The sequence below is a fragment of the Trichosurus vulpecula genome, chromosome 5 (assembly GCF_011100635.1).
Source record: "Trichosurus vulpecula isolate mTriVul1 chromosome 5, mTriVul1.pri, whole genome shotgun sequence".
Lineage (NCBI taxonomy): Eukaryota > Metazoa > Chordata > Mammalia > Diprotodontia > Phalangeridae > Trichosurus > Trichosurus vulpecula.
Genome location: NC_050577.1, coordinates 209,685,890 through 209,713,877, shown reverse-complemented (window position 1 = coordinate 209,713,877; position 27,988 = coordinate 209,685,890). Strand labels below are relative to the sequence as shown.

Here is a 27,988-nt window from a genome sequence, read left to right as displayed (position 1 = left end):
AAGAAAAAATAGTAGAGCACATAAGTATTTAGCTTAATGAACATAAAACACCTCTTTTCTTTAAGAAGAAGAATTACAATCATGTAATGTTTAATTGCTTTCTTTGACTTAAATGGCACTGATTCTTTTGTTTACTATTTCTTACTAAATTCAATACATATTGATATAATTGAAATAAAATAAATGTATTGATTTAAATACATAGGTAATATACATATCTAAAATGTTGACAAAGGTTACTTGCTTACCATAGAATGTCAGGTAGCCAAAATATGCAGTCAAGAGATACATAAAGCACATGGACAAAATGGAGGCATTAGAAACAATCTCCATCTTTTTGATTGAACGACTGTTAAAAAAAATTTTTAGCATTAAAAGTATGTGCATGGTATTTGTTCAATGGTATTAAAATTGTAGAATAAGTTCCTAAATTTCAGAAAAATAATTAATGTTCTTCCATAAACTTAAAGATTCACAGATGGAATCACCTAGTTAGTTCAGCTAAATGCAAAAACTGTTATCTGACTTGCCATAGTATATCTATATTGATTAAATATTTTAAAATATCCACTGTGATTAGTCAGAGAAGGAACCCATGATACCAGCAATCTCCTATGTTAACTTCCACTTTTGGGGGATCTGAAAATACTGTTTTAATATTTATATTTGATAGTAATTTTTTTCCATTATCACCTGTGTGTAAAAAAACTGGCATAACATATTTAAATTACTCTTCTACAATTCCCAGAAGAGATCAATGAGATTTGGCACTCAGGTATTCCATCTTTATGGTGCTCCTTTTTTTTGAGGAGTCTTGTGAAAAAGATACTGCATATGGTCTCCACAACATTGGTTAGAGACCTTTAAAGTTTCCCTAATGATTCTGGGCATTTTCTAGTGCAAACATGACTCTGTTGTTGGCGTGTGCCCTAAAATTTACTAGACTGCCCCAAATGCATCTTTCTGTCTTTTGAGAGAATGTCAAACTTGGCAAATTGGTAAGTCAAAAACATTTGGAGGAGAATTGCAAAGGATGTGCCAAAATTGAAGTCTGTATTGAAGAAAGACAGAAGAAATTGAAATTTTTAGTTTGAGTATTTTTTTTAGAACTTCAAGGGCACATTTGAATTTAAATCATAGGAAAAAATAGTGTTGTCCCATATTTATTTCTAAAGTTGAATAAACAATTTCATTGCGAAACATCAGAGTAAATTTGCTGTCAAATTTATTGCAACTTTTTTCACTTTCTTGAGAACTTAAAATGAAGAAAAAAGATTTATATGTAATATTGCTGCCACAACACTATAATACATAGGTACTCCAACATGCTAGAAAAAGAATACATGAGAACTTTTATTTCTTTTTTTTTTAAGGGGGAAGGCAGGACAATTGGGGTTAAGTGACTTGCCCAAGGTCACACAGCTAGTAAGTGTATCAAGTGTCTGAGGCTGAACTCAGGTCCTCCTGACTCCAGGGCCTGTGCTCTACTCACTGTACCACCTAGCTGCCTGTACATGAGAACTTTTAATTCTCAAATGGAAAGGCAACTGGTTATAGTAGCACGGCAGTATGTGTTATACAGTTCATGGTTGGTAATATTATTTTTTCTATTGCTATGCCTTATGTTCATTGTTTGGTTGGGAAAGTAATGGTAAACAGCTCTAATTATATTAGCATATCCAGAGATTAAGTTTAATAAATACCTCTGTAGACTTATGATACAAATATGAGTAACTTAGAATCACAGCCCCTTAGCATTGGTAGGGACACTGGGTAGGGGATCATGGAGAGATATATGGAAACAAAAGACAGTAAGTGCTTTTTAAAACAAAATGCCACAACACGGAAACTGGTCATCTGTCATTATTCTCATGGGATTTATTGTCAAAATGCTGCTGTTCAAGGTCCTTACCTACTATCCCTACTATCTCCTTACCTACTAGATGAATGTTTAAAACAAGATCCTTGACAATGACCACTCAGTGTCTGGTAGAACTCCTTGATGTCTAGCAATACAAGGAGGTTAATGCTCCAAAATCAATATAATTAAAACAAAAACAAAAAACCTATGACCTACACACTTCAGATTTTTCATATAGCCTCAACTCATGGATGCTACAGATTTTTTTATTATTCCCATTTTCACATTTCACTGAAACAGCAGTAAGGGGAAGTAGGACTACAAAGAAATTGTATTTCATAGGCAAACTATTTAGCCATAAAAATTAAATTACATGTCTTACTCTTTAAGATCTCTGTAAACTGGAAGGACTGCTTGATGGCACACATATGCAAATGCAATAGTGGGTAAAGCATAAACACTCTGAGAGAAAAGAAATTGATGTATTAGGAAAAGTCACTTTCCACACAAATTATTTAGCACTGACTTTCTGGAGTTCTCATTTTCTCTCTTAACCTTTGCAAGGCTCTTAAGTTACTGTTAGGAAGTATTTGATCTACTTAACAGCAGTATCTCTTTCAGGAAAGTTAATCTATCATGAAGTATTTTTCATATAGACTTTGAAGTTAAAATAGTGAAAGGTAGTTGTTGTGCGTATGTATATGCGTGTACAAATATGTACATAGATTTTACCTTGTACTATTTTAACACTAACATCTATATGAAAAACATATATAGTAACTAGAAGAAGTTTTTAGAATAAAACATTTCAAGAAATGACATTCTTTCATTCCTTTTATGTCTTCTAGCTATTTTCCTATTATCTTTTTTCAGTTTTTGACCATGTTGCATTTCACTGAATAAAAACTCAAGATTTCTCAGTCTACTTTTCTGCTTAAAAAAAAGGACCTTCAGCATTTAACAAAAGATATTTTGAAGAATTCTGTTTGGAACCCACTTTCTGGTTACGAAAGAGGAAATAAAAGCTGTGTCTATACACCACCAAAACAATTTGTAGATTTGGCTAATTCATAGAAGCAACAAATCAATTCGATGAAAAAATTAGTCAAACTGAGTTTCATATTGAATAGCTTATTGGTTGATGAAATTCAGACACCCTAAAGAGTCGTAACTTGAATGAGAAGTAGACACCAAATCATGGATAATTTAAAATAAGAGTGTAGAGACACCAGTTCTGGGGGCTTAGGGGATAAAAAGGGCACACATAAGAAACGAAAACATGAAGAATTAATTCAGAAAAGTAAATGAAGACTTACATGAACTAATGTCAAGTGACCCAAAAAGCAGTACACAAAACAATTACAATGTGAATGAAAATAACACAAAAAGAAGGGAAAGAGAGAAGAAAGAAGAAAGAAAGTAAACACTGTACAATTTTAATGGCTGTGGGACATTGCATGTATTGTTTGACTCAATTGGTTTGTTGATTACATTTACTGAATTGCCTTTTTTCTCTTTCTTTTTATTCTTTATTGCAAGGGATGGCTAGATTTGGATTAAGAAACACTGGGTAGGGGATCATGGAGAGATATATGGAAACAAAAGACAGTAAGTGCTTTTTAAAACAAAATGCCACAACATGGAAGCTGGTCATCTGTCATTATTCTCATGGCATTTATTGTCAAAATGCTGCTGTTCAGGGTCCTTACTACACAACACCAAAATGCTTCATCTGTGTTAGCTCTGATGATTTCATTGAGCACCATCTGAATGCCACACCTACTTATCCTTCACTCTGATGTAATCGACTTTGTAGTTTTTAGGTTGGAAATCCTTTAGTAATAACCACTCATTAGATGGTACTCAAAGTTTGCACACCACTTTCCTTGCAATAGCTTTGTGAGGTTGGTAATTCAGAAATTATTATCCCCATTTTATAGATGATGAAACAGCTTCAGAGAGATCAAGCAACTTGTCCATCCACTAATGTCACCATTTAGATTTAAGAATAAATCTTTTAACACCAGAACAATTATTCTCACCATCACACACTGAATTGTTCCAGTAGCCTTTCTCCATTAACCTAGGCACTTGGAAGAAAGAGAGGAAAAGGAACTGCCCATACCTCCATACAATTTTACAAGGAGTTGATTAATAATGTTAATAATAATTAATGAGAAATAAATTTTATTTTAAAAACCATACCTTAAAGTTGAGTACAAAGTATTTTGGTGTACACATTTTCTCAATTGTTGCATTAGAAACTGTTGCTGTCTTTTCCATGGGGCAAGGAATGTGAAATTTCTCATAGATAATCTTCAATTACATGAAACAAGAAATATGGTAGATTCTATGTTGCAAAGCAAGAATAGTTGTTAAATGGAACTGTCATGGAAACTTCAATCCAACTCTTTTGACCAAACTTACCACTATGAGAAAGAAAACCATGCAAGACAAGGAAAATCCACTGGTATATCCAAGGATCCCTAAATGAAACAATAATTTAAAAATTACTAGTCATCATGTCATTTCTCATGTTTCTTCATGCTCCTTTTAGCTCAGAAGTTCCAAAATTCAGCTGAAGTTCTAACATTACACGTCTGTCAAATAACCACAGGAACTACGAAATATATTATTTGACAATACTACCTTATTTAGCAGAAATTAAGACACTAATCTTGAACACTAAAATATTAGTTTATAATGAATCCTCTTCTTGCTCTACACTAAGCAGCATAGATTTCCAAACCTACATGAGAAAGAAAATCCTGAAAGACTGGGCCAGAGATCTCAGCTGTTTGTCTTGCAGTTGAAGTTCTATGTTCAGATCAATCCATCCAAGAAATTTTTGTTAAACACTTCTTTGCCAATCTGAGTTACATTCAAAGAGAAAGAGTAAATTGTTAGGGACCAACCTGATCCCAGTAGACTGTCTGGGTATTTCTAGACATTTTTTCTTTTGACAGAAGTTTCACCTATCAAAAAGCATTATCAGTTATCATTTAAAAGTCACTTCACTTCCTCAAACTTCAGGGAGAAAAATCTCCTCTGCTGGTCCCCTGGCCCCAAATATATGCATAAAATGCATAAATACATAAATGCATAAAAAAGAAACCTGAGGATTGGAGACCTGGGCAGCATTAAGTTTTAAATTCTTGAAGATATTTTGACATAATAGATATGGGAAACATTTCTTGGTAAGTCATGAAAATTATCAGCAACTTTGGACAGATAGTCCAGAATTCAAAAAATTAAATGATGGTCTATTGACAAGATGGTTTTGCAATTCTTCCTAAATCAGTGTGGATTTATTACATGATTTGTGAGTTCCCAAAACATTGGATATCTATATTTAAATATAAATAATACAACACATTCCAAGATAAAATCAAAATGACTTAGGAATTATTTATACTCTGATTCCATTGACATGATAATATTTTATTGAATTTAATTCATTGATTAAAGCAGCAGTCTCCAAACATTTTTGACTGTGCCAGTAAAAATGTTTTGAGTATGCGTATTTAATATTTGTTTATGTCAATTACATATACACAAATTATATGTATGTATTACTATATCAGCATTAAAAACATTTCACAAGGATGAAATGAAAATTAAAAATATATTTAAAATATTTTCATTTAGCCTAGTAATGTTACAAAACCTTTTCTGCTTTCACAAAAAATTATTAAATTAAATGAAAACATTTGCTTTCTTAAATGAACAATGCAAACAAATAAAAGAAAACTATAGAATGGGGAAACACAAGAGATCTCTTCAGGAAAATAAGAGATATCAAGGGAACATTTTGTGCAAAAATGGACATGATAAAAGACAAAATTGGTAGGGACTTAACAGAAGTAGAAGAGATTAAGAAGAGGTGACAAGAATAAATAGAAGGACTATACAAGAAAGATCTTAACATTACCAGTAAACCATGATGGTGTGGTTAACAATCTAGAGCCAGATATCCTGGAAAATGAAGGCATTTGGGTTTTAGGAAATATTGTCAACAATAAGGCTAGTGGAGGTGACAGAATTCTAGATGAGCTATTTAAAATCATAAACAATGATGCTATTAAAGTGCTGCATTCAATATGTCAGCACATTTGGAAAATCGTATTTGAAAAGATCAGTTGACGTCCCAATCCTATAGAAGGACAATGCCAGAGAATGCTCCTTATTTCACGTGCCAGCAAGGTTATGCTTAAGATTCTACAAGATAGGCTTCAATAATATGTGAACGGACAATTACCAGAAGAGCAGACTGGTTTTAGAAGAAGCAGACAAAGTAGAGACCAAATTGCCAACCTTTGCTAGATTATGGAGAAAGTAAGGGAGTTATAGAAAAAAACAAGCATCTACTTCATTGACTATGCTAAAGCCTTTGATGGTGTGGATCACAATAAAAAGAGGCAAATCCTCAAAGAGATGGGAGTACCAGATCATATAATTTGTCTCCTGAGAAATCTACATGTGGGCCAAGAAGCAATGGTTAGAACTGAACATGGAATAAATGATTGATTTGTGGTTGGAAAAGGGGTATGACAAGATTATATAGTGTCACCTTACTTATACAACTTAGATGCAGAGTACCTCATGTGAAATGGAAGGCTGAATGAATTAAAAGCCAGAATTAAGGTTGCCAGGAGAAATATCAACAATCTCAGATATGCAGATGATGTGCCAGTCTGATGGCAGAAAGTGAAGAGAAATTAAGAAGCCTCTTGATGAGGGTGAAAGAGAAAATTGTATGAGCAAGTTTGAAGCTTAAACATAAAGGCAAAACAAAAAACTAACCTCCTGGCAACTGGTCCCATCATTTTCTGGCAAATAGAAGGAGGAAAAATGGAAGCAATATTAGATTTTGTATTCTTGGGCACAAAGATCACTGCAGATGGCTATTGCAGTCATGAACTTAAATGACATTTGCTTCTTGGAAGGCAGGCTATGGCAAATCTGGACAACAAGCTAAAAAGCAGAGACACTATCTTGTCAACAAAGGTCCATATAGGCAAAGCTATGGTTTTTCCAGTAGCAATGTATGGTTGTGAGAGCTAGACTCTGAAGAAAGCTGAGCATTGCATAATTGATGGTTTCACATTGTGGTGCTGGAGAAGACTTTTGAGAGTCCCTTGGACAGCAAGGAGATCAAATCAGTCAATACTTAAAGAAATTAATTCAGACTGTTCACTGGAAGGACAAATACTGAAGTTGAAACTTAAATACTTTGGCCACACAATGAGAAGAGAGAACTCATTGGAAAAGCCCCTGGTGTTGGGAAAGATTGAAAGCAAAAGGAGAAGTGGGAGGTATAGAGTGAGATGGATAGATAAGTGTCATGGAAGCAATGAACATGAACTTGAACAGACTTCAGGAGATAGTGGAGGTTGTACTATGGTCCATGGGGTCACAAAGAGTTGGACATGATTGAATGACTGAACAACAAATGAAAGTTATACAATATGAAAATTTTTAAATGGGTCATAACATTTAGTGAATGTAACAACTTTTAAGCAGATGATGTTTCTTTGTCAGTCATTAAGTCAGTCAAGTGCTTTCTATGAGCCGAGCTTCTATACTGGGGACAAAAAGAAGGTAAAAAATAACTCCTACCTTCAGTGGAGTCACAGAGCAGTATTAGATTGATAAGGATGTTGTGGGAGCAGGAATCCTTCCTGATTTATTTTAAGCTAAGGTTCACAGAGGTGAAGAGGGCAATTCAAACAAAGACTGGTTGATTCTCCTGTGCATTGTGTTCCTTAGGAAAATTTTGTTAATGGTTTGAACCAGATTGTTTTTGAAGCCCCTTTCAACCCAGAGATTATATAATATAAATGGAAAGATAAATTCTTAATTATGCTAGGATCAAATAGTTCAGGTTATTCTAGATTTTGAGTCAGTAGACCTGGGTTCAAATCCAAGCTCCAAAGGCTTGTTACCTGGATTAATTGCTTCCCAGAACTTTCATTTAAGGAAGGTGCCCAGGTACCAGAATAACTTCATTCTTCTCTAGACTGCACTTCAACTTTCTCTACCATGTCCCTTCACCATGTCCCCTCACCTTTATTTTCCCAACCCTGCCCCAATCTCTCCTTAAATTTCAGTTACTTTTTTAAAAATAATACATTACAATGTAACTTTCTTGGGAGATGGTACTTTCTTTCTGCTTGCATTCCTAGTATTTTGCACAATGCCTGGAACATAATAAGTGCTTAATAAATGCTTGTTGACTGGATGATTTACTGATCTAGGTCTCTAAAAAATGTCATGCATGGTAGTGGGTTACTATAGTCCAAAGCTGACCTTGTATGTGCAAAGCAGCTTGAATTTCATGCAGCAGAACCACGATGACTTTGATGTTATCTTTGGAACCCTATAGGTCTTGGTTTAAACAAGAAACTTGTCTAAAAAGTATTATTACTAGTTGATGAAAGCATCACTAAAAGGAGACTGCATCCTCAACTATCAGAGTGATTGCCAGTGGCTGAACCTGAACCTCATCAAGAAGGTGAAATAGTTTCGCAAGTCTCTGTTCCCTGTTGTAGAACCATCCTCATGTAACCCAGAAGTTGAACTAGGTTTATACTTTGCAGCCAGTTTTGAGAATAGTACAGAATTCCACACAAACACAATCTGAGAAGATGAATCTTAAATACTACAGCTCAGACATTTACTGCACACATTTTGTGCTGCCTGAATTTGCCTGCAAATATCTGAGTGATATGTGAAATGAAAGTAGAATGGAGAGGATTCTGGGAAGATGGAGGTCAGAGTAGGTCAGAAAATTGCAAGCTCTCAAGATTTTTTTCCCACAAAAGAGATGAAATAGCACCTCAGGTAGAATATAGAGTGGTAAAAATAAACAAAAGTAGGGGCAGAACAGGGGTCCTCCTGGGACAATTGGAGAAAATCTGAAGAAAAGTCCCAGGATGAAGTTTGGTCCCTGAGAAGAGTAAATACCTCCAGGCTAGGTCATAAATCCACTTAAACAGCAAGCAGGAAGACCTGGGGTTAGCTGGTTTGGGAGGCAACCTTAGCCCCAGCTAAAGGAACTTTTACCCCTGAGGACAGTGAAGGGAGTTAAGTGTCTAAGCTGGGGAAGACTGAGGGAACCCCTGCTGACCAGGAACACCAGACCCAACTGTGCTGTGGAGATGTAGACTAGGGTGAGAAGGAACCAGCTAACACCTGGTGAGTGCAGAAGCAGTGGGGCAGGATGCCACTGACTATGCGCACTTACAGGAGACTGGAGGTCTTGATTTGGGTTCAAGGTCAGAGGAGAGAACTGAAGGAGGATCTTAAGTCAGAGGCACCCACCATATCCCAGGACTAGAGGTGATTACAAAAACTAATCTATTACTAAAAACCCACAAAAGATGGACAGGCAAAGGAGAAAGAATCCAGCCATGGGAATAGAGAAGACCATGGTTCATCTTCAGAGGAGGTTACTGAAGCAAAGAAACCCTCTTCTATCCCAAAGAGTAATGTCAACTGGCCACCTGACCAAAAAGAATTCATAGAAGAACTTAAAAAAAACTTTAAAAATCAAATGAGAGAGGTTGAGGAAAAACTAAAAAAAAGAAAAAAATCCAATAAAAACAAGAAGATTATGAAAAGATTTACTGAAATGGAAATTTATTGCTATATATTTTGAATCCTCTCTTATGCTCTGCTGTGCGTGACATGTTTTTTTCTTTTCTTATTTTAGGTTTAAGTTTTAATATTTAAGCTTATGTTTCTTTTTCTTTTCTCATTATATATTTAAGTTTTAGTATTTAAGTCTAAAATAAAAAGAGATAAAAAAAGAAATCAGAATAGAATACCTCAGCCCCTCTCAGGAGCTGCAAACCACAACTGCTCATTATGTGATGCTCTTCTCACTGCCTCTGAGAGCAATGACAAGCACTTAGCCTCTCTTCTAGACAAGGATCTACCCCTCTGCCAATTATGCCCTTAGCAATTGTTATCAAACTTAGGATATGCTCAAGGTCTTTCATTCCATACTCTAGTCGAAGCAGCAGGGGGTGGGAGGAAGGTAGAGTGGGGAGAGTGCGAAATGTCTGCCTATCTTTGTCTCTTTTGCTTTTGGTCAATGACAGTTGGTTAATATTGATCACTTTTGTAAAGAACGCTCCTTCTCTCTTCTAAAATCTCTCTCAATAAACAGCTGGAAATTTACAACTAGAAAAACTGGGGGAAATAAAATAAATGATAAAATAAACTTTAGAGGAAAGTCACAGAAGAAAAATTAATATAATAGTACAAGAGACATAAAACCTTACCCAAGCAAGAGACTATAATGACTTCATGAGAAAAGTCAGTGAGTCAGCCAAATGAGAAATATTAAAACAAAGTCAAAAGACTGAAAAAAGGAGAATATAAAAGGCATCTCATATAAGAAACATCAGACCCAGAAATTTAAAAAAAGATCAACTAAAGAAGAAACACTATAATCAGATAAAAAGAGTTCAAGCACTGAGGAGCTATTGAGTATCAGAAGATTTAATAAAAAGGAGTGAAGCGCTTGGAATATGATATTCCAAAAGGCAAAAGATATGGGTTCACAACCAAGAAAATCTTACCTAGCAAAAGTAAATATAATCCTATGGGGGGGGGGTGGACTTTTGATGAAATAGAAGTCCAAGCATTCCTGATGAAAAGACCATAGCTGAGTAAGAACTTTCAAATACAAAGAATTACAAGAGCAAAGAGAAATATAAAAAGGCAAATACAAGTAAGTAATTGGAAAAAACTAAACAAGGAATTAGGGTTTACATTTTAATAGTTACATTACATATTTAGTACTTACATTCTAATAGAATGAATTATTTGTCCCCTCAGAGTCCTCATAGACAGTTAAGTAAGACAGAAGGCCCAAGAGTAGTTTTGGTATGTTTTGATGATCTTTAAATAAGAGGAAAGAAGAATACACTAAAGAAGAAATGGGGAGGAAGGGTGGAAGAAAATATCTATGATAATCGGGTTACTTAAGCCTATGCAAGTAAGGATGATCAGAAAAGGAGGAATGGGCCACATCTGAACTTCACTTTCATCTGAACTGGTCAAAGAAAGGTAGAAGTGACACACAGAGTTGTGCAGCAGAAAGCTTCTCATTCAACAGGGGAAAAGAGAAAATGGAGGGAGGAGAGTGAGGAATAAAAGTGGGGATAGTTTCAAGGCAACTGAATCAAAGCAAACTCTATCACTAGAAGGGTGGTTTGAACAGAGGGATTTAAAAGGAAAGAAATAAAGGTTAAGAACCTGTGATTAGGCTCTGGTAAAGGGAAAGAAAGGAAGGAAAGATGCAGATTGAGTCAAGCAGAGAGCACTGTTACTGAACACAGTGTACCTCACACAACCATTTTCTTGTGAAGAGATAGCAAAAAATAAAGATAAGACAAAGTACAAGAGAAAAGGATGAAGGGAAGTACATTCCCTTTGTGCCATTTTGTGTGATAAACTCACTCATAAAATAAAGCAGAATGGATTAGAAAATGGAATTCATCAATATGTTATTTACATGAAACACATTAAAAACATATAAATTCAGAAAGAACAAAAATAAGGAGCTGTAATAAAATCTATTATGCTTTAGCTGAACTCAAAATGGCTGGGGAAGTGATCTCAGTCATGGCAACAGCAAAAGTGGATTCAATTAAAAAATAAACAGAGAAACTAAATTTTACTGAAAAGCAATGAATTAATATCAGTGCTAACCATGTATGCATCAAATGTTAAAACATCTAAATATTTAATGGAAAAGTTTAATGAGAAATAGACAATAAACTGTAATAATGGAGGACCACAATGTATCCCTTACATTCCTAGAGAAATCTAAACCAAAAAAGGAGAAAGAATTTAACAACCTGAAGAGACTCTGACAAACTTGTGGTGATTACTGAATGGAAAAAAAAGGAGTGCACCTATTTCTCAACTATCCATGGAACATTTACAAAAATTGACTCACAAACCTATGATGAAAAGCGGAAACATAGTACACATTCTTTATTGACTACAATGAAATAAAATTATATTAAAATAATAGTCATTGAAGAAAGGGCTATGGTTTAATTGGATTCTGAATAATTGGTGAATCAAGAAAAAATAGAAACACTCAATAATTTCACTAAAGATAATGACAACAATAAAAAAACATGCTAAATTTTTTGGGATAAAGCCAAAGTAGACCTTGGGGGAAAAATCAGATCTCTAAACACTTTGATCAAAAAAAGAGAGAAAGAATAGACCGACAAATTGAGAACAAAGCTAAAAAATATTAGAAAACAACATTAAAAGAAAAATTCTGAAACTCAACAGATTTAGAATCTTGAAAACAAGAAACCCAATTAATTAAATAGTCAATAACACCAGGAGCTATTTTTATTAAAAAAAACTAATAAAATTGATAAAGCATTAGCTAATTTATGTTTAACTGGAAAGGTGAAAACCATGTTTACTAGTATCAAAAATGAAGTATTTAGTAAAAATGAAGAAATAAAGGAAATTATTAGAAGCAATTTTTCTCAATTATATGCCAATAAAACCAATAACTTGAATAAAATATGAGAGTATTTATAAAAATATAAAATATCCAAAATAAACAGGACAGGACATTGGATTTAAATAATCTAATTTCAGAAAAAGAAATTGAAAAAGTAAATGAATACCCAAAGGAAAAAAACCTGAGGACCAGATCTATTTGCAAGCAAGTTCTATCAAAATTCAAAGAACAATTAATTCCAATATTATATAATCTGCTTTCTAAAAAAAAGGTTTCCTGCTTTTTATAATATAAACAAGGGGTCAAACCAAAGTTTCTCTATGATTTAAAAATAGTCTTATTACTGAAATCAGAGAGAACTGTGGACTACTAGGCCTAAGAGAACTTCATATAAAAATTTCAAATAAAATACTGGCAAGGAGACTTCAGCAATACATCACAAAAAATACATGCTGTGAATAGGTTGGATTTATGCCCGTAAATCATGAAAAAAGAGTCAACAGCTTGGTAAAGTAGGCACAAAATGTACTGAAGAAAACAATACCTTTAAAAGCAGAATAGGCTACGTGGTAAAAGAGGCACAAAAATACAATAAGGAGAAGAATGCCTTCAAAAGCAAAACTGTATGAATGGAAAAAAGACATACAAAAGTTATTCCTTAAAAAGCAGAATTGGACAAACAGAAAAGTAGGTACAAAAACTCATTGCAGAAAATAATTCCTCAAGAATCTGAATTGAGCAAGTGGAAGCTAACGACTTTTTGAGATATCAAGAAACAATAAAACAAAATCAAAAGGATAAAAAAGAAGACAATATGAAATATCTCATTGGAAAAACAACTGATCTGGAAAATAGATCCAGGAGAGATAATTTAAGAATTATTGGACTACCTGAAAGCCATGATCAAAAAAAAAAAGCCTACACATTGTCTTTCAAAAACTTATCAAGGAAAACTGTCCTGATACTCCCAAACCAGATGGTAAACTAGAAATGAAAAGAATCCACCAATCACCTCTGGAATTTGGCTATAATATTCCTGGGAGTTTTCATTTTGGGATAAAACTCCCAGGAATATTATAGCCAAATTCCAGAGTTCTCAGGTCAAGGAGAAAATATTGCAAGCAGCCAGAAAGAAACAAGCCAAACATCGTGGAGTCATAGTCAAGATAACACAAGATTTAGCAGTTTTTACATTAAGGGACCAGAGGGCTTGGAATACTATATTCTGGAGGGCAAAGGAGCTAGGATTGCAATCAAGAATCACCTACCCAATAAAACTGAGTATAATCCTTCAGGGTGAAAAATGGATATTAAATGAAATTGAGGACTTTTAAGCATTCTTGATGAAAAGACGAGAGCTGAATAGAAAATTTGACTTTCAAATGCGAGACTCAAAAGAACATAAAAAGGTAAACAGGTAAGAGAAATCATAAGGGATTTAACAAGGGTAAGCTGTTTAAATTCCTACACAAGAAAATGATACTTGTGACTATTAAGAACTTTCTCATTATTAGGGCAGTTAGGAGTAGACACAGACAGTAGGCATGGGTGTGAGTTGAATATGATGGGATGGTTATTTAAAGAAGTCAAACTCAAGAATCAAGAGAAGTGTGAAATGGTAGACAGAAGGGAGAAATCATAGGGGACTTACTAAAGTTGAACCGTTTTGTTTATATCCCTACATAGAAAGGTGATGTGTGCAGTTCATGAGACCTTTCTCAGTATTAGAGTAGTTGAAGGGGGCATACATACACACACACACACACACACATATATACATATATAAATACATATATATATACATATATGTATATATAGACAGGGGGCACAGGGTGAGTTGAATATGAAGGGGTTATATCTAAAAAAGTAAAATAAAATTGAGGGATGAGAGAGGAATATATTGAGAGAGGGAGAGGGGGAGAGATGGAGTGGGGTGGGTTATCTCACATAAAGGTGGCAAGAAGGAGCAGTTCTGTTGGAGGGGAAGAGGGGGCAGGTGAGGGGGAATGAGTGAATCTTGCTCTCACTGGATTTGGCTTGAGGAGGGAATAAAATACACACTCAATCAGGTATCTTACCCCACAGGAAAGTAGGGGGAAGGGGATAAAAAGGGGGGCATGATAGAAGGGAGGGCAGATAGGGGGAGGAGGTAATCAGAAGGAAACTCTTTTGAGAGGGGACAGGGTCAAGGGAGAAATTTGAATAAAGGGGGACAGGATAGGATGGAGGGAAATGTAGTTAGTCTTTCACAAGAGGAGTATTATGGAAGTGTGTGGTATTATGGTATGGTATATGGTATAGAAGTATTATGGTACATGTGTGATCTATGTTGAATTGCTTGCCTTCTTAGGGAGGGTGGGTGAGAAGGGAAGAGGAAAAAGAATTTGGAACTCAAAGTTTTAAAAGCAGATGCTCAAAAAAAAGTTGTTTTGCATGCAACTGAGAAATAAGATATATAGGGAATGGGGCATAGAAATCTATCCTGCTGCACAAGAAAGTAAGGGGAAAGGGAATGGGGGGGGGAGTGGGGTGACAGAAGGGACGGCTGACTGGGGAATGGGGCAATCAGAATATATGCCATCTTGGAGTGGGGGGAGGGTAGAAATGGGGAGAAAATTTGTAACTCAAAATCTTGTTGAAATCAATGTTGAAAACTAAAATATTAAATAATAAAATAATTGTTAAGAGAAAATAATTAAAATTAAAAAATATTAAAAAAAGAGTGAGGAATAAAAAAAATAAAAAATTAAAAAGCTATCTTAAAAAAAGTAATTGTACAAGTGATAAATGAACTCCTTATGAAAACAAATCCCCATGACCAGATGGATTCACCAGTGAATTCTAAAAAAATTTAAAGAAAAGTTATTTCCAATACTATAGAAAGTATTTGACAAAAAAGGGTAGATGCAGCTAGGTGGTGTAGTGGATAATGCACCTAAGTATAAGCATCAATACTTCTTTTTTATTCAATATTTTATTTTCCCATTTACATGGAAAAACAATTTTAACATTCACTTTTTCACATTTTGAGTTCCAGATTCTCTCCTGTGCCCCTCCCCCACCCTCTCCATTGAGAGGGCAAGCAATTTTGACGTAGGTTACACATGTGCAGTCATGCAAAACACATTTCCATGTATGTCATTCTGTGAAAGAAAACAGAAAAAAATAAGGAAAATAAAGAAAAAGCATCTCTGATTTGCATTTGGGCTCTACCAGTTCTTTCTCTGGTGATAGCACCTTTCATGATAAGTCTTACAGAACTGTTTTGGGTCATTGTATTGTTGAGAATAGCTAAGTAGATCATCATATAATACTGCTGTTACTGTGTACAATGTTCTCCCGGTTCTGCTCATTTTATTTTGCATCAATTCACATACATCTTTCCATGTTTTTCTGAAAGCATCCCGCTCATCATTTCTTAAAGCATAATAGTATTTCAAGACAATCATATAGAACAACTTGTTCAGCCATTCTCCAATCAAAAAACATTCCCTCAATTTCCAATTCTTTGCCAACACTGAAAGAACTGTTGTAAATATTTTTTGTATGCATAGGTCCTTTTCTTTTTTGTTTTTCTCTCTTTGGGATACAGACCTAGTAGTAGTGGAATTGCTTGGTTAAAGAGTATGCTTGGTTTTATAGATTCGTGGGCATAGTTACAAATCATTCTCCAGAATGGTGGAATCAGTATACAATTTCAGCAATAGTACATTAGTGTTTTAATTTTCCCACATCCCCTCCAACATCTGTGATTTTCCTTTTCTGTCCTATTAGTCAACCTGACAGCTGTGAGGTAATAGCTCAGAGTTGTTTTAATTTGCATTTCTCTCATCAATAGTGATTTAGAGCATTTTTTTCATATGACTATAGGTAGCTTTGATTACTTTGAAACCCAACTGTTCATATCTTTTGACCATTTGTCAATGGAAGAATGACTCATTTCTATAAACTCGAATCAATTTCTATGTTTGAGAAATGAAGTCTTTATCAACGAAATGCACTGTAACAATTTTTTTTCACAAGTAATGATTATTAACTATGTATTTCCCTCCATCCTATTTCCTTCCTGTTTATCCTACTCTCTCTCTCCTTTTACCCTGTCCATTCTCAGAAGTGTTTTGCTTCTGACATTTACCTCCCCCACATTGCTCTCCCTTCTATCAGCTCCCTTGCCTTTCTCTGATACTCTTTGTTCCAATTTTCCTGTATTATAAGATGGATTTCTACACCCAACTGGGTGTGTATGTTGTTCCCTTTTGAGTCAGTTCTGATGAGAGTAAGGTTCATGTGCTCCTCTCCCTGCTTCTCTCATTCCCCCCTCCACTATAAAATCTCTTTCAGGCCTCTTTTGTGTCAGATGATTTATCCCATTCTACTTTTCCCTTTCTCCTTCTGCCAGCACATTCTTCTTTCTCATCCCTTAATTTAACATATCATCACATTCAACCTACACCTTTGTTTTCTATGTCTACTCCTTCTAACTACCTTAATAATGAGAAAATTTTTAAGGAGTATAAATATCATTTTCCCATATAGAAATATAAACAGTTTAATCTTATTGAGTCCCTTGTTGTTTCTCTTTCCTGTTTGGCTTTTTATGCTTCTTTTGTATCTTGTATTTGGAAGTGAGGGATTTAGAAGTAAATAGATGACCTTATATATGATCCTGGAAGTAATAAGGAGCTACTGGAGTTTACTGAGGAATGTGACAAGATCAGACTTAAGCCTTAGGAAATTCATGTCTGCAGCAAATAAGCTGACAGATGACTGTAAGTAGAGATTTCTGGTATAGAGACTAATCTATTGCAATAGGCTATTGCAATAGTCCAGGTTTGAGATCATGAGGGACTAAACCAGGGGTGGGATTTGGGGACAGGGAATAGTTGTGGGTCCTACAATGTGTGTTGAGAAAGAAGGAAGTTCAGAGGAAGCAGCTGCAATGTGGCTCTGACTCTGGGAGCAGAGCAAGATCTCAGTTTTAGCTTCTAGTCTGAAGCCCACAATGCACAGAGCTCAGTCTTACCATAAAGTCCACAGTCTAGAGGTAGGCTACAAGAATGAGCAAACATACACACATATACACATACACATACACACAAACAAAAAGTCCTATGATAAAGAGTTAATATGGTAGCAGGGAAGAATAAGACAAATAAGACAGGGAAGAAATGAAGGACCTGAATAGAATTCTTTAAAGAGTTTGGCATGATAAACTTTTATGGATTCTTGGATAGGATTAGAAAGGAGTATGCATATTTCTCAGTTGTACATGGCATCTTAAGAAAAACTGAACACACACTAGGACATAAAAAGCTTGCAAAGCAACTCAGAAAAGCAGAATTGTTAAACACATATTTTAAAGATTATAATGCAATAGAAAAAAAACAGCAAATAGTCAAAAGGAGAACCAGGAAAGAGCACTGTTATGAAAATCTAGAGAGGAGAGAATATCCAGAAGAAGAATGTTCAACAATAACATGAGTGATCAGGGTTAAAAAAGGCTATTAAATATGGCGATTAAAATGAGACTTACAACTCTAAAGAAGATATTTTCAGTTGTGAAGATCAGAAACCAGATTGCAGGGGGTAGAGAACAGAGAAAAAGGAAAGGAATGAAGGCACCAATTGTATGCAATTTTCTTGAGAAATTTAACTGTGAAGGGAAGGACAAATGTGAATGATCATATCAGGTGAGGGTTTTTTTTAGGGATGAAGAAAATAAGGTATATTCATAGGCAGCAGGGAAGGAGACAGTAGATATGAAGATATGGAAAGTAAGGGAGAGGAGAAATGATAGTGAGAACAATTTGCTATAGCAGTCATGAAGGGATAAGGTTAAGGGCACATGCAGAGGCATTTCTTTGTCAAGCAGAGGGCCACTTCTTCATCTAAGAGGAGATAGTGGAGGGAGATGTCTTAGCAATGAAAAAAGAAGAAGAGTGGGCATAAAAGATGTGCTATAGCAGAAGGCACAAATTTTCAAGGTTGAATCTGACATGCATGTTTCCTCTTTATACTAGTAACAACAGACATGAAAGTAGCTGCATTTTTCTGAGTCTTTAATTCACTTAGGCATAACTAAAAGTAAAGTAATACAGAATCTTTCCTTACCTAAGTGCTTCATGAGACAGAGAGGAAAAATAATAACAAAGGTAACTAAAACAACAAGTAGTCGACCATCCACATACCATGCTCTGTAAGATATTTTAAATATAAAAAACATTTTGTTAGAAACTTATTTTCACTCAAATATCAATTTTATAGTATATTTCTTATTCTTTTTCCATAATTTAAGATTTTATATAATTTTACCTTTCTAATACTCTTTTTTCTTACCCACTGTTTGAAATATGGCATTCATTTTGAATTATTGAAATGACTTCAAAATTGAATGCACATATCAAATTCAGTCAGGTTATAATATATACATACTATCAATTATTAAAAGAAAATGCTTTTGTATGTTTTGTAAAGCTAGTGTCAGCAAGTAAAAATTCATGAGAGGTAGGTTTTTTCCCCACTACTTCCCTATATTTAGCATGTTATGATAAGAATGAGTGGTTTAGGACTACAGGCTTCTATAATTTTCCCTTGAAGGAAAAAAGAAAAAATAACAGTAAAAGGGAATTGCTAAATAAAATGGAATCAAAGTATGACTTATAGGTCAGATGTGTCCAAGACTACTTGAATCTTTTGTGGGAAGGTCCAGATCATATAAAACACTCATTCCTAGCATGTCCTTTCTTCAACAATGTGGTTATAACTTCCATTTTTGCAAGCTGTAAGTCTGTTGAAAATACTGCAATAAATTTAATTTCATGTAAACTAGATACAGGCTTCAGTTTAGGGTCCTAGAAAATTCCAACAGTATCCCTTTGTTTCATGTTAAATGAGTTTTTATCTACCAAACCTTTTAAGTTTCCTACCTATGTGTCTCACTTTTTCCCCCTTTATTTTTCTCATCCCCAATCAATCTACCAAAGGTTCAGTCAACTAGAATTTTATTAAGATCAAAACTCTGATTAGTCCACATATAAATTTAAAGTTAGAACAGAAAAATAGTCTTTTAACTTACAAAAATTCATCTTGCTTTCCTATAAGAACTTTTATGACACAGGGCAGTTCATTTTTTATTATAAAAAGGTAGCTCAGCATGGCTAAGGAGGAAAATAAGAACATTATTTAGAAAGGAGACAGTGTAGTTCATATCGCAAGCCATACAAAAGGTTACAAAGCCTTGTTCTCAGGCTAATTCATTAAGATAGAAAACCAGTATTGCCAAATCCTGGGAATTTAATTGGCTATAAGCAAAAGATGAGATTAGTCTATACTGCACATTACACATCATTTTAGCTATAAGGGCAGGTAATGTCCATGGTTTTCTCACATTAAATCGATGAGGCCAACAAAGCACAACTACTAAAAGGAAAAATACTTTCATTCATTCCATTTTAAAGTGTGTACAGAGACATGCTTGTTAGGTAGTGGGTTAGGGCAGGGAGACAAGGGGGGAAGATCATGTTGCATTTACCTCCCAGGTTCTGGACAAAGGTGGTTCCAAATATGACATACTTTCCTTTTTTGCCATAGACTTTCCCACCCATCTCTTCAAAATTCAGACATCCTATGTAAATTTAAAGGAACATAAAAAGTGATAGAATTCATAACATCAAAACAACCAAGATCCAGTGATCATTCTTCAATCCTGTTATTCCTATCCTGCCAAAAACAGGCAGTGTTCTGGGCTGTCATAAGAATGAAGTATTATTTCAAAACTTCCTCATTAAAAATGTTTAAGTATAAAGCATGATCACTATTTCTCTTTTTTGATTTGGCTGTAAAAGCATACAAAGTAATCTAATGGCTTATTTTTTAATTGTTTCAAGTAAGCGGAGTTCTGTTTTGGACATTCTTACTGTTTAAATCTTAATCCTAGGCCCAGTTTACCTAGTAAAAATGAAATAGAGGACTGATGCAATTACACTGGTGCTCCTCCTCTCGCCCCACCAAAACAGTGTTTTGCTTTGAGTTGCTCAAATAATCAAGCTTATGCTTGCATTTGCCTTGACTGAAGTAATTGAAGTTATATGAAATTGGGTTTTATGTATTTTTTTCCTATTATTTTTGGGTTGATATGTTTTTTCTTAATTTCATTCTATCAATGACTATGCTTCATAAATAAAAGAATTTACTTGGGGTGCTCAAATCAAGCTATCAAAATACCGAGGAAGAAAATGAGAATGACAGATATGTCTGCCAGAGCCCAATGCACACGAACTGAAATTCAAAGCATTTAAGGTGCTGATTTAAATGGTTACTGGAAGACAAATCCATTCTTTTCTTTTACATCCTGTTTACATTTCTTTATGACTTGTGCTCAAAATACTTAGGTTTTCCAAAACCTAGTGCTCAAAGGAAAACAAAAACAGCTAGATCCTCAATTTAGAGCCAAATGTTCCGGGTTCTTGTAATAGTCTGTGTACAATAACAAGTATCTAAATGCTCTGGCTAATGTAGAAAATATATTGCAAATATAATTCAGCATGGAACAAGACTAGAAAATAAACCTTCAGGGATTATACTTTTAAGGTAATTTAATAGTAGATACTTCAAGGTTAGCTCAGAAGTAATGTTTTCTCTTTGGAACTTGCCCAAGAGAGAATGAATAAATCCGTTTCCTTTTAAAATCTGGAGGTTACAATTCGAAGACATAGGATACTTGTTTTTAAATATCATATGGACTGGGGAATAAAGTAGAACTCTTAAGAGTAAGATATCAACTGAGAAAAGCCTAATTGAAAGTTCCTTTTAAATTGTACTTCTCACTTGCTTTATGTACACTGAAAGTATGCAATCGATACTGCATTTTTGCCTTGGCCCCAAGTGAGCACCAAAGACATTTCTTGACTGCTATTCCAATTGCTGTTTCTACATAATCAGGCTCCTGAAAGGGCAAAAGGAAATTTGGCTAATAAAATCATTATGAAAATCTTTCCCTCTGTCCTTCTTCCACTTAACTAAATTTAATCTTGTTACAACTTACCTGTCATCTCTGCACATGACAACAAAACATAGATTGAATAACTAGTCAGGCCTGATACCAAAATGAAAAGGAACCTAAAACAAGGGGAAAATTTGTTATAATTAGCTAAAAAGAAAATGTCTTTGGAATTGGACTTTTAGACAGGCAAAGATTTATTTAAATGGGCAAAATCATTCTGCTAAGAGAACCCCAAGGTTGCAGTCTATTACTCATTCCCTCTTTAAAAATCTACATTAAGAACATACTTTTAAAAATTGCTAATCAGAACCCAAGTAACTATAAAAGCCCTTGTCCAGTTCAAAACCCCAATTCTTTCCTTGGATCTGTACAGGTAATTCTTAAATAACATTATGAAAAAAATTTTTTTTACATTTTAAATATGCATTTGTGGCTCATCTTTTAAACAGGATATGGGAGCAAAGGGGAATGAGGACTCTTAAAACCAGTGATATGTCGTGTTAACTGGGAGCAAAACCAACCTACCAAACAAAAAACCAACAACAAACTACTCTTCTGAGCCTTGGTTTCACCAATTTGAAAAATGAGGGGCTTAAATTTTTTAATGCTAGTTTCTTCTAGCTACAAAATTCTGTAACTTTTTTTTGGATATGTGTATTTGGAGCATAGAGAAGTTTGTTGTTTTTAAATCTCTGGTTCCTTTATAATAATGATTAATCATCTCCTGACTGGTGTTAGAATCTTAATATTCATGCAAAATAAAAGGGACAATCTGAACAGTAACATTAATGTTTTTGTAATGTTTTTATTAATGTTTTTCATTATCCTCTTCTGAAGAAAAGGTCATTTACTTGAAATCCTTAGTAATTAAGCCAAAGTTGAGATGAGAAAAAGATCAACAAGACATGTATACATACATATATATATTATATATATGTCATATATTCTTCTTTTTCTGATTTTTTTCAAAACAGAAAATCTACTTGAGAAAATAAAAGAAACTTTTGACAAGGTATTGCTTCAGAATCCATCCATTTCCTGACTTAATAGAGCACAACATATCACTGTCTCCAGTCTATTTTAAGTAATTAAAAGTGTCTTTATTATTTTAATAAAAATATTTTCTTTTCATAAGTCTGTGAAGCACTTGATATCTTTACTGAATACGCTCACCTTGCTTCTTAGCCTTGAGTTCTATAGCAATAAAGGACAGGGCTTCTACCCCCATGGACCCTGTTAAGGTTGCTGAGGCATAAGTTTGTTAGTAGAATGGAAAAGGTGCAAAAGGTATCTTTGCTATCTCTCCCCATAATTTGGTTAGCTTTCCCTTTATATATTTAGATGTCATTTGGTTTATATACATTAAGTACACATATTAATTCATTGCCTACGGTACTTTTCATCATAAGTAAGTTTCCTTGTAATTATATTTTAGTCAAGTCTGTTTTTGCTGTTGCTTTATCTGACATCACTAATCAGGTGCCACCCCCTGCCACTGCCCACTCCCCAACCTTGCTTCCTGACATTCAGAGTTCAGCTAATGCTCCTTATTACTTAAATTCTTTCTTTCCGGCTGTCTGTAGCAATTTTTTCCTTTGACCTAGAAGTTCTAGATTTTGGCTATGATATTTTGGGGAGTTTTCATTTTGGGGGTTCTTTTTGAGGGTGACCAGTGAATTCTTTCCATTTGTACTCTGCCTTCTGGTTCTAATAACTCTTGGAAATTTCCAAAATATGATATCTATACTTCCTTTTGGTCCTGGGTTTCAGTAGTCCGATGATTCTTAAATTGTCTCTAGTTGATCTTTTTTTTCCAGGTGAGTTGTTTCTCAGGTGCCTTACATTTTCTCCTATTTCTTCAGTCTTTTTACTTTTAAAAAATATTTCTTGTTGTTTTATGGAGTCATTAACTTAGTCTATTCAAATTTTCAAGTATTCTCTTGCTCAGAAAAGACTTTATACTGTTTGTACTACACTATTTTTTCACATTATACACATATGGCTTTCCTTCAAAGCTTTCATTTCTTTTCTGGTTCTTTCCTCCAGAAATCTCATTTTGGTTTTAAAATCATAAACATATTTGTAGACAGCAGGGAAGCAGTCAGTAGAAAGAGAAGCACAGCTGGCTTTTGTTCCTGCTTCCTGCACATCACCAGGCTCATTCCTGCTAGATCCAGGACCTCTTCTTTCCTTGGTGAACAACCATAAGCCCCAATTCAGTCCCTGGACTCAGTGTCCTCAGTAAACTGTATTCCTATGCTGATCTGGGATGGAAAAAATGATCAACTCATATTTTTCTTGGATTTCCTTGGTCTGATGCTCTTTATTGGAGTAGTTGTGGGAGAGACCTGGGCTATGGTGCTTCTTCCTACTCCACCATTTTTTTTCTAGTCTGTCTTCAAAAAATATCTTGCCTTCATGCCTACTTATTTAGTAATGACAGGATTGGGATTAGCTCATGTTTGCCATTTTCTCCCATAGTCATATGTGTAGGTCACTTATCTTCATGATTAAACTAGCACCATCATATTTTAACAGTGAAGCTTTCCTCTAAAAGAAAAAGATCCAAACACATTCATTTTCATCAACTAGCATTTCAAATTAACCCTTGTTAGTTTATTCAATCTTAAGACTCTCTTTGTCCCTCTGAGACTACATGATCATCTTTTGAAACTAAACGTTACTCAATTCACTGTCATCACTAAATCATCAGTGGTTCAAAATCAACTTAGAAATAGATCTCCAGTTGAGTTCCTTCATAACAACTCTGTGAATTGGTGTTATCATTTTCCCATTTTATAGATGAAGAAACTAAGGCTAGGAGAGTTCAAGGTATTTGCCCAGAATCACACAGCTAAGTGTCTGAGGCAGGATTTGAACTTAGGTCTTCCTGATTCTAGGTCCATCTCTATGTTCACCGTGCCACATAGATGAATAGGTATTAAAAATATGTATGGAATTCTATCAATTTTGGAATGGCTGAACATATTATGGTACATGAATGTGATGAACTATTCTTGTGCCGTAAAAAATCATGAAAAAGATGCTTTCAGAGAAACTGGAGCAGACTTGTGAATGAAGCAAATAGAACAAGGAGATAAATTTATGTAATGACATTATTGTAGGAAAAAAACAACTTTGAAAGACTTAAAAACTTGGATCAATGCAATGACCAACCACAATTCCAGAGGCCCAATGGTGAATCATGCTACACATCTATTAACAGAGAGGTAATAGATTCAAGGTACAGAGTAAGACACATTTTCAGACCTGGTCAGTGTGGGAATTTGTTTCACTTGGCTAGCATAATTGTTACAAGGCTTTTGTTTTCAGTGGGTGGGGGTAGAGAGAAGAGAGCTAGGGATAGATTGGCAAATTAAAAAGAAAATAATAGAAAGAAAACTGAGTCACTGAATTCTTTAATGCAAAGAAGAAAAGAGAAAGGACAATATCACAGACAAGCAGCATATCTTGGCAAGATACATGTTGAAAAGACTAGTCAAAACAGCTTCACATCACACCTACTCTTCTAAGATCTAAAAAAACTTCCCAATTGGGAAACCCAAGGAAAAATCCCAGTGAGTGATTATTTTTTTGGCCTAGGTTGGTATAAAAAGACAGAGAGGTCTGTGGACAAGGGACAGGATTTAGCAAGAAAGGCACTATGTGAAACTTTCCAAGACAGAGACTGAACTGGGGGCTGTAAATATTAGGGCAAGAAGAGATCCTGGATATACTACTTGGGGGTAGGCCTAACATTATCCAGGGAGCAATAATAGGTATCAAGTGGCATCTCTGTCCCTGGTACCCCAGAGTTAGGTTGCAAATCTGGTGCAGAAGGCTAGGAGTAGGAGCCCAAAGCCAGAAGGGATCAGGAGCCCAAAGCTGTGTACTGGGCAAGGAGCAGGAACAGAACTAAGCAGTCCTCAGCTTAGTCTGAATAATCAGGACATGGAGGTCAGACCAAAGCAGACCCTGTAGTTCCATTTCCTGGGAGCTTCCAGCTAGCTAACAGTGGTTGTGTCTAGCAGCAGCCTATTGAAGCTCCAATTAGGGGCAAAACCCACAGGTGTGCTGTTCAGACCCAAATCCAGGTGAGGCCCTTTCAGAATTCATATCAAGAAAGCAGTTTTCTTGCTTTGACCTGGATCAAACCACTTTGGGAGCAAAAAAAGCTTGTAGGAACCCAGCAGCAGGACCCTTCTATTTGGGGGAGAACAGGTGATATGCAAACTTCACTTTCGTATGGATTGGGCAGAGGAAAGAAGAATATTGTTGTGAGTGAAATCTGTGATAAAGAGAAACTGAGGCAATAAAGTTTTGAGCACATTCAATTTAATAGCAAGGATAGCAAATGCCAGTGAAAGGGATCTAAACTTTTTCAGTAGCCAAGGATACATCTGACAATCAAATTAGCTTGTTTATAGTCATACAAAGAAACCTTAAAAATAGACAGGGACATAAATCTGACATAACAAAAGTATAGGTTACTAATCACAAGTTACAACAGTTTATCAGCAGGATATCCTCTGGAAAGTCCCATGGTTGGCAATTTCTGAGGGAGAACAGAGAGCATGTGATTTACATATTCCTGATTTCTGATAAATTAGAATATAGATTAGAATTCTGTGGCTGGCCAGTACTGAGGGAGAGAACTTAATGGGTGGAGGGTGGCTTGTGTTATAAATAGGGAACTAACAGCTGTGGGTTTAAGGTGTTCAGAGGGAGTTCAAGTTCACATATTAAGGAAGAGTAACTAATTACACAAGGGACACCTAGGTGGTGCTACACTAGGAGTCAAAAGGACCTGAGTTCAAATTTGGCCTCAGATACTTACTAGCTGTGTGACCTTGGGCAAATCATTTAACCTTGTTTGCCTCAATTTCCTCATCTGTAAAATGGCAAGCCACACCAGTATCCTTGCCAAAAAAACTCTAAATGGGGTCACAAAGAGTCAGACATGACTGAAACAACTGAACAGTAACAACACACAGCAACTTGATTATTAATAAATAGTAAATTAATTAAGACAATAAAATAATGTAAAAAAGTGAGACACCAATTTTCAATTCTACAATACATATATACACAGAGTTTAGTGCAGAATACACTTCACTCAACAGAGAAACAGGAGAAAAGTGGAGCAGGGAGAGGCGGAAATAAGAAGGAAGGTAGATTTAGGTAGGGATTAGCCATAACTAAAATAAACTATTCTTGGAGCATAGATTGAAAAGAGGTGTTTAAAAGGGAAAAAGAAAGGATAGAAACTATGACTGGGCTCTGGGCAAGAGAAGTAGGAGCAGGTGTCACCAGGCATAAAACACTTCTTTCTTATCACCTTCTTTGTTGTAAAGAGGAGTCAGGAAACAAAGAAAGGAAAAATTATAAGAGAATGGAATGGAGAGAAATCAATATACTTAACTGTCATAACCATAAATGTGAATAGGGTGACTCATCCACAAAATGGAAAAGGATAAAGAATGGATTGGAAAGCAAAATTCAATAGTATTTATTTACAAGAAACACTTAAATGTTAACTGAGAATTATATAAGGGACTGTAAGATAATCTAACATACTTCAACTAAAGATTAGCAATCATTATCTCAGACAAAAAAGCAAAACTAGACTTGATTATGACAGATAAACAGGGAAACTACATTAAAATGAAAGATATCATAGGCAATGAATCAATACCAATGTTAAATACACATATATATGCATGTGTATTATATAAATGCACATGTGTGTACTATGGTACCTAAATACTAAATTGAAAAGCTAAATGAGTTATAGAGATATAGTCACTAGAGATATAATAAATGATAGTCCTCAATGTATTCCTTTTAGTGCTAGACAAATCTAACCAAAAAAATAAACAAGAAAGTAAGGACTTGAATAGAATTTTAGAAAAGTTAGAGATGATGGACTTCTAGTTATTATCAAATTGGAATAGAAATGGGGATAGGTTTTCAACTGTGCATGTCACCTTTATATAAATTGACCATATACTATGGCATTAAACCTCACAAAATTGAAAAAAAAAAAAGCAGAACTATGAAACATGGAACAAAATACAAGAAACATTATAATTAATAAAAACTGCCAAGTAAATTATTAAAATTAACTGGAAATTAACATTCCCAAAGAGTGTGTAATCTTAAAGTATAAATTATAGAAACAATAGCTTATTTCATTGACGATTATGACAATGAAAAAAACTTTCAAAAATTTATGGAATGTGGACAAAGCAGTACTTGGGGGAAATTTTATATAATTAAACACTAATAAATGAAAGAGAGAAGGAACATATCAATGACTGGGGAATGCAACTAGAAAAACAACAAAAAAACTTTAAAAACTAAAGACGAACATTTTAAAATGTCAATTAAACACAAAAATGAAAATCAAAGAACATTTTAAAAGAAAACAATGAAGAAAACAAAACTGGGAGTAAAAAAAACCCACTGAATTGATTATATAAAACTAGGAGCTGGTTTCTTGGAGGAAAAAAATTAAAATAGATAAAGCATTAGCTAAGTGATTTTTTTTTGAATGAAAGAAAATCTAATTAAAAAGTGGAAAAAAAAGATAAATTTGTAACAAATGAAGAAGAAATAA

General features: G+C 34.7%; 1 protein-coding gene across 4 annotated transcripts in view; it reads right to left on the bottom strand.

Moving 5' to 3' along the window:
• Positions 1-27,988, bottom strand: part of SLC38A1 (solute carrier family 38 member 1) — a 77,742-nt gene that overhangs the window by 18,300 nt on the left and 31,454 nt on the right. For all 4 annotated transcript variants that reach the window (XM_036761321.1, XM_036761320.1, XM_036761319.1 and 1 more), the window contains 8 exons: positions 21,412-21,485; positions 19,900-19,992; positions 19,444-19,525; positions 18,480-18,562; positions 4,289-4,347; positions 4,067-4,177; positions 2,244-2,323; positions 249-349 (listed from right to left, as the gene is read on the bottom strand). In XM_036761321.1, the coding sequence (XP_036617216.1) occupies positions 249-349; positions 2,244-2,323; positions 4,067-4,177; positions 4,289-4,347; positions 18,480-18,562; positions 19,444-19,525; positions 19,900-19,992; positions 21,412-21,485 (683 nt within the window). The remainder of the gene's footprint in view (positions 1-248; positions 350-2,243; positions 2,324-4,066; positions 4,178-4,288; positions 4,348-18,479; positions 18,563-19,443; positions 19,526-19,899; positions 19,993-21,411; positions 21,486-27,988) is intronic.